Source organism: Gopherus flavomarginatus, chromosome 5 (assembly GCF_025201925.1).
Source record: "Gopherus flavomarginatus isolate rGopFla2 chromosome 5, rGopFla2.mat.asm, whole genome shotgun sequence".
NCBI classification, from domain to species: domain Eukaryota; kingdom Metazoa; phylum Chordata; order Testudines; family Testudinidae; genus Gopherus; species Gopherus flavomarginatus.
In genome coordinates, this window is record NC_066621.1 from 95,416,391 (window position 1) to 95,432,664 (window position 16,274).

Sequence of the window (16,274 nt, forward strand, 5' to 3'; positions counted from 1 at the left end):
ACTGTTTTTTAAAGATGAAGTAGCTTTGAGGCTTGTTGGAGAAAAACTCAGTTCTTGCTTTTAGTTTGGGTGCAGCAAAATCAAATACTTTATTATTTCTCAAGCAATATTAATTGAGGGAGGGAATGCCCTAGGACACTGGGTTGCCCCAGTCCCGGACAGGTCTCTCCACAGGTAAACAGTTACAGCAAGCATTTATACTTTTGTTACAGACAATAGCAAGCAATATTACAGACAATGATGAGCAACAGATGCATTTTGTTTATGCATAGGCTATCCTGCTATCTTATTTTTCTCAGCTTCTGGGCGCCAGCCTACAGATTTAATTATCAGTGCAAGGTCGTAATAACTTCTCACACAGTTCTTTTCTGCTCGCCTCACACAATCCTCGCTTCTACAAGTCTCACGTCATTAGGGTTACAGCTGGCCTAACTCTTGTTAACAAACTGACATGCATTAAGATCCCCTACAAATCCTTGTCAATTCTTTCCCTTCTTCCACACTCCCCGCTTTTGTACTTCTAGTACAATAGATATTCTCAAATCTCTATTTGCATTAAGCCATCGATTTCTGATTTTACATCAGATGTTTCAACCGTAGGGGTTTTCATTGGATGAAATGACAATGCATGATTAGCATGGACATGAAAGGTATTACTATTACTACATCTTTTACAACAACAATAACATAATCCTAAACTGACTAACAGCAATGCAAGCAATATTATACTCAGAGCAAGCATATGATGAGGTTGTTGTACAATTCTGGTTACAAAGCATAATACATCATACTTAGTACGCAAAGTAGATACTCTATAAGCTGTATGAAAGGAATTCTTTTCAGCTTGATATATATTCTGAAGTATGTGAATTTGTCGTTGTAATTCAGAGATTCTTTGAACCTCTGGTAACAATGAAAGCAAATTTTGAAATCGATCAGGCATTACTTTAATCCAGTTAAATGATACCTGAAACCTAAGAGCTACTTGCAACATTCTATCTGCAGGCCAGTAAATGATATGATTGCCTGCAGCAGTGGTAAGATTAATGTGTATATCTTGCAATGTGGTGGCTTTGACATACACACAGCTATCATTAGCTTGAAAAAGTGAGTGTCCTGTCAGGGTAGTTCCTTGTCCTCTACCCTCCCAGCAGACGCTATCATAAACAGTGACAACTTCCCCTGGCTTCAGTTTCCATACACACTGAAGCTGTGGTGGTTCTAATGGCCAAAATGTCCATTGATTTCGTAATCCCATCCGAATATCAGTTGTAATCCCAGGAGCACTAACTAAAAATCGATTAGGCAAATCAGGTGGTCTAACTTCCCAGATATCTCGATGAATCACCCAATCCCATAAGCATCCTCCCCGTGGACCTGGTAGGATTCGGTATGTGGGAGCCCACGCTCCCTTAACCGGTCCATATGCTTGGAAGAAGCACTGTGAATGTCCACACTTCCACTCAGAAAGTTTCCAAGTATGTCTCCATGGCCACAGATCAGATGGTATTCCTGACGTGTCTGTAAGGGCAGTGGGTCAAGCCTGGTGCTCAAAATCACTCCGAATGGCCATCAGCTGGTCATTCAGGAAATCCTGAATTTCTGAACATGCTAGATCTCACTGCAATGCCTTCCCAGCCTCAGTGATATTCAATACCATCTCTCTCAGTAATTTCTGGGTCATAGAACTAAGGGCGGAAAGAATATGTAACTCACCCACTCCAGCCTCTACTTGGGTTAGCTGAGCTCCAGAAATAAGGCCAGTAGCCTTCTGTAGTTGACCCAATTGCTCATCATGTTCTTGGTTCTTAAAAATATTCCAAACTGTTGCTGCACTGTTGGCCCCATCCCATAAGGATCCAGTCAGGTCCCTTTTCTTTCTAGAGGAAATAACCCAGGCCCTCTGTTGTGCTAATCTAATGGCAGCCCCTTGTGAACAATTTGGATATGTAGAGGTGATCTGGAAATTAGATAAGGGCAATGTAAACTTAACAGTCCCTAGTGTAGTGTTGATTATAGTCCATCGATATTCCGCTACATCTCTCTTTGGTGTAGGGTTATACCACATCTGTTGGTTGTATACCTTTATATATTTCCGGGAGGCATTAATATTAATAGCATAAGAGGGTGTGTATTGCAATAAGGTACAGGTTACATTATCAATCACTGGAATGGTTTAAATACAAGTAAAATTTCTAGTGGCAGAACAAACTCTTTGGGTATTCGTTTGATCATTCACTAATTGGGTGACCAAATAACAATAAGGGCCTCTTTCAGGTAGCATAGTACAAATTCCAGGAATAGCCATCATATCTACTTCACTATGAAACCCATCTATTCCAATTATAAGTTTTTGGGGTTCATTTGCAGTAATATTGTGGATCTTTATTTCTACTGATCCATTTGTTTTCCACTCAATTATTCGCTCATATGAATTCCTGTGAACCTTAAAAAATAATCTTTCTGAGCAATATTCTAATAGGTCACTAAGATGGGAAGGCCTTGGCCAATAAATTTCATTAGAATGTACAATTTTGTTTGTATCTGGATAAATTACAGAGGTGATGGCAAGGGTTGAGGAGCTAGTGGGGGTAACAGTTGTGGTAGCAAGGTGGTTTCGGTATTCATCATCTGAAAGCCAATTAGGGAGGGCAGTACATCCCCGAGGTACTTGTCCATAAGCACAAAGCCCTTCCCCTGGAAGAAATCCAAACCACCATTCAATCCCACATTCCCAAGAATGATCACCACAGTTTCCTCCTTGCCAAGTAACAATGCTTCGTTTCTTCCACCAGGGCCAGTTCTTAATGTCTCTTGTAGTCAGGAATCCTTGGACTTCGGAGGTTTCTGCAGAACGAATGTTTCTTCTTTTCTTTTCCCAGGATAATTGTGGTTTAGCATGATATAGGGGAGAGGTTGCTAGCACTTCACCCTGTAATGTTGGAATTCCTTTAGAAAAATTCAAAGGCACAGTAGGTCTGTCAGTGGACAAGGGATAGGTTGCTAGCACTTCACCTTGTCCTCCTTCCTCGCTGTCCAGTAGGTACAGTAGGGCTGGAAGAAGTAGTACGTTGGTCATCAGTAGGAGTGTCCTCCCGAGGTGGAGGGGTCTTTTTGCAGTGAGACGCATGGGTCCAGGCAGGTAGTCCTTGACACTTCACAGCAGTGTTGGTGGTTAACAGGACTTGGAAAGGGCCTTTCCAGCGTGGAGCCAGAGCAGTCTTTCGTTGATGGACCTTTATGTAGACCCAGTCTTCTGGTTCCAACGAGTGGCAAGGTTGTACAGGATCCTTGGGTAGTGCTTCTTTCACCTGTATATAAAAAGACTTAACACATTTCATTAGTGCCTGACAATACTTAAGCATTATGTCATCCATCAAATGAATGTCCATCTGAGCTAGGGTCAGTGGGGGTGCAGCTGGTAATCGAATCGGGCGCCCTGTTAAAATCTCATGAGGGCTGAGTCCAGTCTTTCGATTGGGAATGGCTCTCATACTCATCAGTGCTAGAGGAAGAGCATCTGGCCATTTTAAGTTTGTCTCAGCACAAATCTTGGCTAGTTTATTTTTTAAAATCCCATTCTGGTGTTCCACTGTCCCAGCAGACTGTGGATGATGAGGGCAGTGAAGGTTGTGCTGGATCTTCAAAGCTGCACATAACTCCTTTACAATTTGTCCAGTAAAATGAGTTCCACGATCACTGTTGATACTCACAGGGATGCCAAACCGTGGTACAAAATCTTTAAGCAAAAGTTTCACAACAGTCCTGGCATCTGCTTTCCTGCAGGGAAAAGCTTCAACCCAATTGGTAAATACATCAACTAAAACTAACACATATTCATAACCACAACATTTAGACATTTGAATAAAATCAATCTGAATATTTACAAAAGGTCCCCAAGGAGGAGGGTGAGCTGCCCGCGTAGCTTTAACAGCTTTACCGATGTTGTGTTGTTGACAAATCACACAGTGTTGACAGTAGGAATGTGCTACAGATGGGAAACTGGGTGCACACCAGTCTCGGTTAACTGCAGCAATCATCCCCCCTTTGCTCACGTGTGCCATTCCATGGTATATGCGAGCAAGATAGGGCATTAACATCTTCGGTGCTACCAGGCGACCATCTGGGGCACGCCAAAGATGATCAGTATGTAGAGTGCATCCAGCAGCACTCCAAGAGCGTTTCTCAGTTCCTGATACTGCCTCCTGGATCTTAGCCAGATCCTCAAGGGAGGCTAGTGGAGGCTGCTCAATTAAGACACAAGTATGTTCAGCCTGAGGTGCAGAAAGGGCCGCTGCTTTGGCTGTAGAATCTGCCAAAGCATTTCCATGGGTAACTTTATTATGAGGGGTTTTGTGAGCAGCACATTTAACAACAGCAATAGCCTTAGGCAATAAAAGAGCATCCAAAAGAGCAGATACATAAGAACTATTCTTAATAGGAGAACCAGTGGATGTAAGGAAACCTCTATATTTCCAGAGCAAACCATAATCATGTACCACTCCAAAAGCATAACGAGAATCTGTATAGATAGTAACTGTTTGATCTTGAGCCAAAGTACAAGCTCGAGTTAAAGCCACAGATTCAGCCACTTGAGAGGAAAACACTGAAGGAAGAAAAGCACTTTCAACAACAGCATAAGCAGTACATACAGCATAACCAGCAACCAATTTACCCTTAGAATCTCGTAAACACGAGCCATCCACAAAATAAAGGAGATTAGGATTTTGCAAAGGCACATCTAGCAAATCATCTCTAGGACGGGTGAGGACAGATGTTACAGACACACAGTCATGTGGTTCTTCGTCTTCTGACCCTGGCAATAAAGAGGCCGGATTAAGAACAGGGCAGCGAACCAAAGTAATATGAGATGAAGATAGTGAAATAAGCTCATATTTTGTAAGACGAGAAGTGGATAAATGCTGTGTCCTAGATTGTACCAGAAGTGCAGCCACAGCATGAGGAACAGCAACAATCAAAGCAGATCCTAAAACAATAGATTCAGATACCTGAACAGCAAGGGCTGCTGCAGCCACAGCCCGAAGGCAAGGGGGAAATCCAGTTGCCACAGCCTCTAGGGCAGTACTGTAATAAGCAATGGGACGGTGTTTATCTCCGTGCTTTTGCTTTAGTACAGCCAAAGCAAACCCATTACGCTCATGACAGAAAAGAGTAAATGGTTTAGCATAGTCAGGAAGTCCCAGGGCCGGTGCACTGGACAGTTTCTGTTTGATAGTAATAAAAGCTTTCTCAGCTTCTGGTGGCCAGGGAAGTGGCTCAGGGGTACCTGACTTAGTCAGATCTTGTAAAGGTTTAATTACTGTTGCATAACCCAAAATCCACTGTCTGCAGTATCTAGTCATACCAAGAAAAGTACGCATTCGAGAAACAGTACCAGGCCTAGGCATATTTAGAATAGCTGAAATACGAGAATCCGATAAATGACGTGTGCCATGGGAAATATCATGACCAAGATAATGAACTTTAGGTTGACATAACTGGAGTTTTTCCTGGGATGCCTTGTGACCTTTGGCAGCTAAAGCAATTAAAAGTATTAAATTATCAGCTTTACAAGATTCAAAAGAGTAAGATGCAAGCAAAAGGTCATCCACATACTGTACAAGTACTGATTTACCAGGGAAGAACACATCATCCAGATCCTTCTTCAGGATCTGGGAAAACAGAGATGGAGATTCAGTATATCCTTGGGGTAATCTGGTCCAGGTATACTGACATCCTTTGTAAGTGAAGGCAAATAAATACTGACAGTCTCGGTGAATGGGAATAGAAAAGAAAGCTGAACACAAATCCACGACAGTAAAATAAGTGGCTGATGGGGGAATACAAGAAAGAATTGTAGCTGGATTTGGAACCACAGGGAAAGAAGGCAAAACAACAGCATTAATCGTGCGAAGGTCTTGGACAAAACGATAAGTGTTCTTTCCTGGCTTCTTTACAGGAAAGATAGGAGTATTACAAGAACTAATCGTGGGAATAATAATACCCTGTTGTAACAGAGACTCTATGACTGGAGCGATTCCTTCCTCTGCTTCAGGACGGAGTGGGTATTGTGGAACCTTTGGTAAAGCTTTAGCAGGGTCAACAAAAATTTTTACTGGCTCGGCTGTCCGAATCTGTCCCACTTCGTTTGCATGTCGAGACCAGAGATGGGAGGGTACTTGTGATAGCAAATGCACAAGATCGGGGCTGAAAGCTATCTTTGATTTAGCTGGCTCTGCTATATGGAGTGTGGCCAACACCAGATTAGTATTCTCATCAGGAAATTGTAAGAATACGCCATCTGGTGTACAATAAATGGTACAACCTAATTTACACAACAGATCTCTTCCCAGCAAATTCACGGGAGAGGAGGGGCTGAGCAAAAACGCGTGCTCATCGGCAAGGGGCCCTAGCGAAACAGCAAGGGGTTTTGTGACAGGATGCGAAACAGGACAGTTTGAAATGCCTACAGCATTAACAGACAAAGTTGACAAAGGTACAGAGGGAAACTCTGAGGATCTTAAAGCAGATCTACTAGCTCCGGTATCCACAAGACAAGTGACAGATTGTCCTGCAATTTTACAATCAACATATGGGCCTTCCTGATTAATAGGAATTAAAGGATTCATGATGCAGTTACATTCCCTCAGGCTGTCCTAGTAAGTGTTATTCTGTGGTGAAAAAGCAGGCGCTTCAGGATTTGAGAACGAAGGGTTTTGAGACAATCGGTTTGGACACTTATTTTTCCAGTGTCCCTCCTGACCACAAAAGTGGCATGCAGTGTTCCCTGTCGGGGCAGGATACTGGGTAGGATATGAAGAACCCTTCCCTCTACCTCGCCCGCGACCTAGTCCTCGTCCTCCTCTCATTCCCCCACGGCGCCTGTTTTGATAAGTCTGTAATTGCAAAGCCATAAGTTTTGTTTCAGTATTTTCTTTCTTCTGCTCTATGCAAGCTGTACAATGATTGGCAACTGTCACCAATTCAGAAAGGGGTTTAGTTTGCCAGCCAATACAAATAGTTCTTAACTGTAGCTGAACTTTTGGTAAGAGTCCCTGAACAAAAGCAGCTCCTACCGCTTCTCTGGCATTTTCAGCTGGCTGAGCAATTCCTGAATGCTGTTCAAAGACCTTAGTCAGTCTATCTAGATAATCAGCAGGGGACTCTCCTTTGTTCTGTTTGCAGTTAGTAATTTTTGTCCAATCTGTTTTCTTAGGACAAACCTCCGTAACAGAGGTTAAAAGACGGTTTCTAGCCTCTCTTAACTCACACTCAATTCCAGGGTCGGCATCAGGCCAAGCAGCCTGTCTGCTAAGCCGTTGATGAACTTCAGCTGGCAGAACTGCCCTCAAGAGTTGATTAAAATCTGCCCAAGATGGATTATAGCACTGAATTACTGTTTGAAGCTCGTCTCTAAACTTTTCCGGTTCCTCTCTAATCTTAGGAAATTCCTTTACCAAGTTTCTAAGATCTCCGGGTGTCCAAGGGGCATGCACTGTAACTAACCTCCCATCTCCAGGCAAGTCTCTCAAAGGAGCCTGGAGTGCCTGTGCCCTGCTTCTAAGAAAGTAGTGGGCATTTTCATCAGAAGGATCAGATTCGGGTGGACTAGTGGGAGGATCAGAATCACTCACAGGTGGAGAAGAAACTCCTTCCGTAGGAGAGGAAAGAATTTGTGTAGGGGAAACTACCGGGGCAGGGGGATGTGACAGCTGTGGCCGTGGAATGCTGCTGAAAAAATCTACTATGTCTTCAGCAGTCTCCTCCTCACTATCAGCTTTAACTAACTGGGGATAAAGAGGAGCAGAGGGATTTGCTTGAGCAGGAAAACTTTCAGATGTCTTACATTTATGTATCAAACCCTGTACTTGAGTTTTTAATTTTTCTTGGGAGTCCTTTAGACTCCGCACTCGAGACTCATGGAGTCTCTTTGTTGCTTCCTCCCACCAATACATAAACTGCTCCCGCTGTGTATCAGAGGCTTTTTTTGAAGTTAGGATTCCTCTGAGGTATGTAAGTTTATCTAAATCGAAGGTACCTTCTAATGGGCATTGTTTAGATGAATTTTCACGCGTGTTCAGATTCAAATTGTCTAAATGTCTGCAGGTTTCAGGACCATAATGTACGTACATGTAATATGCTGGGGTACCCTTAGGGGGTGAGGTGGAATATTTAGACTGTCCCCCACCCATTTTCCACTTACGCACACACGGAGGGTGCCCTGTCCGCGCTAGCGGCACATAAACTAATGATCTCTCCCTACAGGGTATTCACACAGGAGAGGCTAACAAGGATGGCCACGACCCTCCTATACCTCCTTTCAGCAAAGAGCGTCGGCTAGTCTCTGGGAGACGGCGCCGCTTACTCTGATTGCATCCAGTGAGATGATCAGACTGTCAGTAGCCCACACGGAAAAGGAAAGGGGAAGGGAAGAAGGGTACACACACTCCTAGACCCAGGTAGCTTCCTCACCGGCCGATGCCAGACCGAGTCAGCCCACCATGGGTTGGATCTCCTAAAGATCCACTAGTTACCGGGCTTGCGTTAGAGTAGTCCTGGTCATGAGCTTTCGCTTCACAGGGTACTCTGGGCGTCTTCCGGTAACAGTCACTCACACTGGTGTGTACACACACACACCAAGGCCTTTATTTCCTATTACCACGATGCATCTGTACCTTATGTCTGGACCCAATACTATGAGGCGGTATGACAACCCCTCTTGAGGCGGTAAAAACCCCTCAGCACCGGTGCATCTCTAATGCATCTCACTATGCATTACCTAATGCATTACCTTATGCATTACCTTGTTGACCAACCCGGCAGTTTCCCAGTACTGCTATAAACTAACCTGATTGGGGCTTTCCCCCAATACCACTCTGCATCTGATCTTGCTGCACAGTCAATAAGTTCAGATGGCGTGAGCCCAACAGACACAGACATCCCCACAGACAGTCCTCCTCCGACACCCCAATAGAGATTTCAAAAGGTCTCTTACCTCTATTGTGGCGCCATGGAGTTCGAAGGGGAACGATCCGTAGCAGCTGCCTGTGGGTCCGTGGGCGTTGCCATCCCGGACGAGCCCCCAAATTATCGGAGAAAAACTCAGTTCTCGCTTTTAGTTTGGGTGCAGCAAAATCAAATACTTTATTGTTTCTCAAGCAATATTAATTGAGGGGAGGGAGTGCCCTAGGACACTGGGTTGCCCCAGTCCCGGACAGGTCTCTCCACAGGTAAACAATTACAGCAAGCATTTATACCTTTGTTACAGACAATAGCAAGCAATATTACAGACAATGATGAGCAACAGATGCATTTTGTTTATGCATAGGCTATCCTGTTATCTTATTTTTCTCAGCTTCTGGGCGCCAGCCTACAGATTTAATTATCAGTGCAAGGTCGTAATAACTTCTCACACAGTTCTTTTCTGCTCGCCTCACACAATCCTCGCTTCTACAAGTCTCACGTCATTAGGGTTACAGCTGGCCTAACTCTTGTTAACAAACTGACATGCATTAAGATCCCCTACAAATCCTTGTCAATTCTTTCCCTTCTTCCACAGGCTACATCCTAAATTTCTGACTGTTGCAGTATTGGCTTCTTATTTGAACCAGACAAACTATTCATTTTTTTGGTTGGTTTTGGTTTTACTGAAGTCGCTTTCCAATAGAGATGAAGATTATCTGCATACTTTGGACATAAGGTGCCCATTGACCTTTTATCTGAACAGGATCAAGTTTTTCAGGCTGTCTCCTCGGCTCATTGTTTCATATGCTGAAAGAAAGTGAGAGCAAGCAGTTTCACCATAGACAATTTCTAGATGGATTATTTTCTGTATTATGACAGTGTATGGGAGGCAAACACCCCTTCTCCACAGACTATAGACCAGTTCAACAAGAGCTCAAACTACTTTGGTAGCTTTCCTAAGCTAAATCCCCATACTGGATATACATAGGGCTGCTACTTGGTCCTTCATGCATAACTTCACTCATTATATAATCATGACAACTTCAAGATCTGATGCAAACTTTAGGAAAGCAATATTGCAGTCACTATTTAAATATATCCCAAGCCCCATCTCCTAATGGTATTGCTTGTGAGTCACGTGAGTGGAACACACGTGTGCAGCCACTTGAAAGAAAAAATTAATATCTGGACAGTAAATGTTCTTCCAAATGTGGTTACATATGACCCATCCTCTGTTCCTTCTGCATTAGGAGGCCTGAGGCAAACATAGTTCAGTGCAAAAGGAACAAGATGGGAGGTTGGAATGGCACGGCCCTTCTATGGTCTCAAGAGGGGCCACAAGGATGCGCAGGGCACATGCACCACCCCAACACATACTGTTGCACAAAACTCTCTGGCTCTGGCATGCTGGACTACATGTGCAGCTGAGTGGAATATTTGTGTGCAACCATACCTCAAAGAACAACAATTAAGTAACCATTTTTGTTTTCTTCTTCCCTTCCTCCCCTTTTCACAATTTGGATGTAAAGATAACCTAAATAAACCATAGATGACAAGATCTAAATTAATGCTTTTGGTCTTAAAAAAAAATGAAAATTTTGTTCACACTTTAAAGGTTTTAAAGTGTGGATCATCTCTAAAAAATGACACCTCTTCACTCAACAGGTTTGCTCCCTCTGTGTGTTCAGAGGCATTAGTGACAAAAATATGTTGGATTTTTAGTGTGTTTGTTTTGGTTTGGTTGGGTTATTTTACTCCTATTACACCTGAACAAACACCACAGTTGTGAGAGAGAAGAAACTGTAATCTATTCCATTGTGTACAAAGAATTTTTAATAAGTTCCAAGCAAATATACCTGTGCAAACCCATTGAAGGCAAAGTGGTTGCATAGGAGTCAATGTGGATATACTTGGAAGGCAGTGGGGGTTGCACAAGTGTAATGAATATGTGGTTTGACCCGTAGAACCCTATCACCAGTGTTGACGCACAAAATGGAAAAAACCCAGGTGTGACCCTTAGAATCTAAGTTAAGTTTGCAAGGTCTGAAAGATGGTTCGTTCTTTCATTTTTTTTTTAACTAGTTTTACTTTTAAACTAAGCACATTTATATGGAAATCCTGGAGAGACAAACGTGGAACCTTACAATAGCAATTTTAGAGTCACTTGTCAGAGTAAAATTGCATTTTAATAGCAGCCCTGTAACTGGAGACAGGTTGATATTGGACAAGCACAAGTGAATGGAATATGTGAAGACCAGATAAAGCAGCTGTAATAGTCTACATAAGAGCCCATAACTTATCACTTATTTTCTCTGTTTTAATTTAAAGAAAACCTTCTAGAAGATGAGGGCAAACCTTTATTTGGATCTCTGCAAAATAGACAGGTATGGATAATCCAAGAAGTAATTAATGTTAATAAACACTGGACAATTGGAATTGCTGGCACCAAATACAGTAGTAATGTCCAAAGAAATTCTCTGTCATGATCTATGGAGTTTTTAAAATACTTGTGCTTTCCGAAAAATGGGTCTGATGTAGCATACATTCCTAACTCTTGCATAGAGGTTCATACTTGATTCATTTATACTTCTTCAGTTATACTGGACTTGAAAAGGGAGGTATTCTAGCACTGTTGTGTTTCATTAATTTATTTCCTCTTCCCTGCCCCACGTTCTCTTCTTGTGCTCTAGCACAGTGGCCTTAAAGCATTAGTGCAGTTTGCAGCTGCTCAGAGGACTACATCACCACAAAGCCTGATTCAGAAACATCTGGTTCGTCTCCTAGCAGGTAACACATTGTTTTTGTTCTCCACCCCCTTCTAGCCAATCTCTGCAGTGATTTTAAGTAATGTTCTTGTAAACTTTCCTTAGGAAATGCCAAACACCAATAATACAGCATAGAGAGGAAGGATGTTCCAGTGGTTACAGTTCTAATCTGGAACTCTGGAGACCTGAGTTCAATTCCCTTTTATGCCAGACTTCCCATCACCTAGTCTCTTATGTGCCTCCTTTCCCCATCTGTAAAATTGGGATAACACCACCTCACCTCACGATTGTGACAATAAATTCATTAAAGTTTGAGGTGCTCAGATACTACAGTAAGGATAGGTTGATAGTTACACAGTTCAGAAAATGTGCCCACTCAGGTGGGCACGGGGAGGCTTTTATTGCTTTTGTAGCTGGCTAGGCAGAGCCCTTCAGGATGGTAGAGGTTATATAAACAATGGCCTCTCAACTTGCCATTATAATTCCAATACAAAAAGCAATTCACATTTTTAATCAAATGTGTAATTAACTTTTGTTCTTGTAGTTGTTCTACCAAACTTAAAAATGGAAGACACGCCATCCATTCTAGATGTAGATATGTTTCACATTTTGGTAAGCATGTTCAGTTTATTTTTACAATTTAAGCATCTTGCCTCTGATGCATTATCTGTGAATACCATTGTAGATCCACATGCAATTGCTGCTCTTTGTAATCAATTAATAGGCATTTTTGTGTCACCTCATGATTAGACTTTGTTTGTGACTTAGAGCTAGAAAGATCATCAAACTAATTTAACTGAAAACATGGTCTCAGATGTTACAGGTTTGTGCTAAATAACTACACCACCGTTAGAGAGGATTAATGAATAAGCCTAGGTGATTGTTAACTTATTTTCTCATTATCAGGTTTATGTGGTGTTTGTTTGCCCCTGGAACTACTGAGTCTGATATTTCACCAATACTTTTGGCTGTTTTTGTCTTTTTCCACTCTAGGTAGGTGCTGTGTTAGCATTCCCATCTTTATATTGGGAGGATACTGTAGACTTGCAACCTTCATTTATTAGCTCTGCCTATAATCACCTCTACCTCTTCCATTTGGTCACTATGGCACACATAACACAGATCCTTCTGACCTCTGCAACAGGTAAGGGTACCTCCACCTTTAGATTTTTTTCAGGCATTTTATTCAGTTTTTGCAAAATGACTTGGTAGACAATTTAGTGGAAAACCGTTAACGCCTTCTAGTTGTAAGAGCTTCATCATAATAATAAACATTCAGTGTTAATTGTTTCCTTAAAAAAAAAACCAAGTCTTTTCACTTGCATAGCTCTGTTTATGCATCACTTCTGTGCATTGGGCCTCACAAAACAAAGCAGCCATTTATATACCAGTCTAACTGAGGCAGCCATATGAGACTAGTAGCATTCCACATACTTTTTGCTCCCTAGAGAAAACAAAGCATTGACAAAGTGCAGACAGCTCAGAGCTAAAGGTTTAGAAGGGACTTGGTGACTCTGGTTTTCTGGCATGGTGGTGGCCTGTGAATTTAGAGGTGAAATATGAAACTTGATTATCTGATTAGGATGGGAATTGCACTGCTCTGTGTACTCACTGCTATGGAACAGTACTAACAGTAGCCTCACAGGACTCCTCTTGTTATGTTTCCCAAGAAACCCCACCCCCATTTAATGTCGTCATATCATGGAAGAAGAAGATATTGAATCCTATGTGGTTACTAATGTAAGGGAGTAATGTCAAAAGATAAAGGAGAGGAAGCAGTTCTGTAATGAGGATGAGCAGTCCCCACATTTACATAATGCAGTTTTGTGAGGGGATATTTTTTTTTGTTTGGGTTGAGCACAAATAGGAAATGATCCAATAAAATGAAATGTAAATTTTTTTATAACTTGTATGTAAAAAGTTGAAAGTAATGGAGATGGAGATTTCTTTTCTATATACATAGAATCAAAGTGCATTTACAACAGGATTAATCTTTGTGTGCACAGAATCCCCCACTGCTCAATCACAAGATAACAGTGAGGAGGCTCATACTGCTGAGTCTTTCTGTAGAGAAGTTTGCCAGTACACGAGTGGGTAAGTAACACTTCAGTTGTAACAATAATTGTTTTGCAAGATGCATTGAAAAATTCTTGGAGATTCACTTGAGAAATACAAAAGAATAATGGTTAGACATACTTTATAGGGGGTTAGACCAGGAGTCCATGTGCTGCGTCAGCAGTGTCTCCCACACTCCTAAAAACTGGAAAAGATCTAGATCTTCTGTCTGAATGTGAAGTGTTTTTCCCCAGAAAATATGGGTATTGTATACATTTAAAATGGGTTGTGGTGTATCCAGGCTAAATTTTGATAACATACATTGCAAGAATGTTAGTAGTGCTGATTATAATCCAGCTTTTTTCACGTATAATATGAGTAACCTTTCCTTTTTTGTCTCCGTGTCTACTACGATTGTATTGTCAGTTGTGACTCCCCATAATTAAGTTTAAGGTATGGTTTCTTCACACTTATTCCCATTCTCTCTAAGATGATTTGAGGGGTTTTTAACAGAATTTCAGGAAGTTAAGTGTATGCATATGAAAACCAATTTAATTTTGCAAAAAAAAGTCATTGGCTTTCTGTAAGAAAAGGACAACAATGATATGATTTAATTGCTGTATATGACATGCTTTGGAGCTGCCAACATCCTCCTCAATCCCAGGAAAAAAAGGTGAAGAAACTAAATGAAACCATCTTGAGCCAGTTTTTAGTGATGGATATCTGCTTGTTTTTAATAAAACTAAAAACACTTTTGTAGAAACAATAGCAACCACTTGACAGATAACAAAGATATTCTAAACAAATTTAACTCTCATAAAATTAGAAACTAGGTCTTGGGGGCTGTATCTGACTGAGGAGTTTAAGCAATTTCCTCCTGTTGCGCTAACACTACTGCAGCTGCACCAGGGTTAACAATGGTGGGAGCTAGCGATGTAAATAACATCTTTATAAAAAAAAAAAAAAGTAAACGTTTAAACCATTAAAAGTTTAACCATTAAGCTCTGCTTCCTCCCCGCATGCCTGGAGACTCTGTTCGCTGCTGGCCATGGGTCCTGGCTGCCGGCCCCCCGCTGGCGCGTCCGGCTGCTGGGACCCTGGGGACAGGGTGGCAGCCAGGACCCAGGATGAAGGGGATGGCAGCTGGGGGCAGGGCGGCAGCAGAGTCCCGCAGCCAGAGTTTAAATGTTATCCAGAATATTTTACCAATAAGACTGATGCTTATCGGTTTATCAGTTTACTGGTTAACATTTTACATCCGTAGTGGGAGCACTAGCCATTGACCAACACCGGGAACTGACCTTGTTTTGAAAATTGCCAAAAATGTTCAGTATAGTTATGGCCCAGGAGAGTATGTGCACTGAGCTTTTACAGATATTTCTGATTTGTGTGTTATAGCTGCTTTAGCCGTGATGTTCCAGGCTGGCATTTGTGGGATTGTGTTAAGAAAGGGATCACACCTTACCTTCGTTGTGCTGCTTTGTTTTTCCATTACATGCTGAGGGTGTCTCCACCTGAGGACCTGCTGTTAGGTAAGTAGAAGAGGGTAATAAGTTCAGTTTTACTTACTTACTTTTCCTTGTTGCATAGTGGAGTGCTTAAATGTTCAAGGTACGAGGTATATATGTTTTTACAGTAGCTTTTGAAGCATATTCAAAATAGAACTAGAATGATTTCTTAACATTAGTTATACCATTATAGTATTGCTTTAAAAAGAAAAAACTAAACAGTTTATGTGGAAGGGATACAAGCGAGGAGTTAGATTATCTGGGCATTGCCCGTATGGAAAAGTTTTTCTTTTAATATAAGCAAATGTGTGAATTTAAATTGGTCTAGTTATACTAAAGAATTTCAGCTTATGTCTCGTGGGAAGGAGTTTGAGGTATACTGAAAAAAGCCATTTTGGATTATGCTGGTAGATCTGTTACTATAACCTGTAAGGCTTTTCCATGTAGACTATCCCCTAAGAGGTGTGCAGATAGAGCAGAATGAAATCCAATAAAGAAGCTAGAAAGTAAGATTATCTTGTGTTATAAAAGTGCTGCCTCTCATTCTGAAGGATCCCAAAGCACTACACAAATGTTATATAGGGATTACATCATCCACTACTTAAATGTAGTGAAACATAGCAACAATCTAAACGCATGCAGCACTGCCACACCGCATTTTGAAAAGAGATGAAAAACAAAAGTGCTATAAACTATTGAAACTAAGTATAAAATCTTAAACTAATGATCCAAGTTTGAATTTGGCTAGGACACTGTGGTTAGCATGCTGCCCTACCCCATGCTGATGCTTGTGGAAAACATTATATAATGCCTAGAAGTCAGGAGCTCACCTTTATGGTACATTCCGTTGCCTCCTAACACCAGTCTGGAGCACTGGTTCTGTAGAAAGGAGTGTCCCCTGGTGAATCATTAGCATCATTTTCTGGGGTCCCTAAGCATCACTGAGGACTTTCCTGTATTGGAAGAGACTGCTCTTTACAGG

The 16,274-nt window shown here is 41.7% G+C and overlaps 1 protein-coding gene and 1 long non-coding RNA gene across 7 annotated transcripts in view; one reads left to right on the forward strand and one right to left on the reverse strand.

Moving 5' to 3' along the window:
* Positions 1-8,626, reverse strand: part of LOC127052434 (uncharacterized) — a 128,545-nt gene extending 119,919 nt beyond the window's left edge. Inside the window, exon 1 of the long non-coding RNA XR_007774742.1 lies at positions 8,315-8,626. This is a non-coding gene — a long non-coding RNA (uncharacterized LOC127052434). The remainder of the gene's footprint in view (positions 1-8,314) is intronic.
* The window catches only part of UBR1 (ubiquitin protein ligase E3 component n-recognin 1), a 166,321-nt gene that overhangs the window by 126,148 nt on the left and 23,899 nt on the right, over positions 1-16,274 (forward strand). For 5 of the 6 annotated variants that reach the window (XR_007774739.1, XM_050956025.1, XM_050956026.1 and 2 more), the window contains 6 exons: positions 11,293-11,348; positions 11,655-11,751; positions 12,274-12,341; positions 12,723-12,873; positions 13,736-13,823; positions 15,183-15,316. Coding sequence is in view for 5 of the 6 variants with exons in the window: in XM_050956025.1 (XP_050811982.1) it covers positions 11,293-11,348; positions 11,655-11,751; positions 12,274-12,341; positions 12,723-12,873; positions 13,736-13,823; positions 15,183-15,316 (594 nt within the window). In the remaining variant the exon portion in view is untranslated. Of the gene's footprint in view, positions 1-11,292; positions 11,349-11,654; positions 11,752-12,273; positions 12,342-12,722; positions 12,874-13,735; positions 13,824-15,182; positions 15,317-16,274 lie in introns of those variants that run through there. The other variant, XM_050956028.1, reaches the window with a different exon arrangement.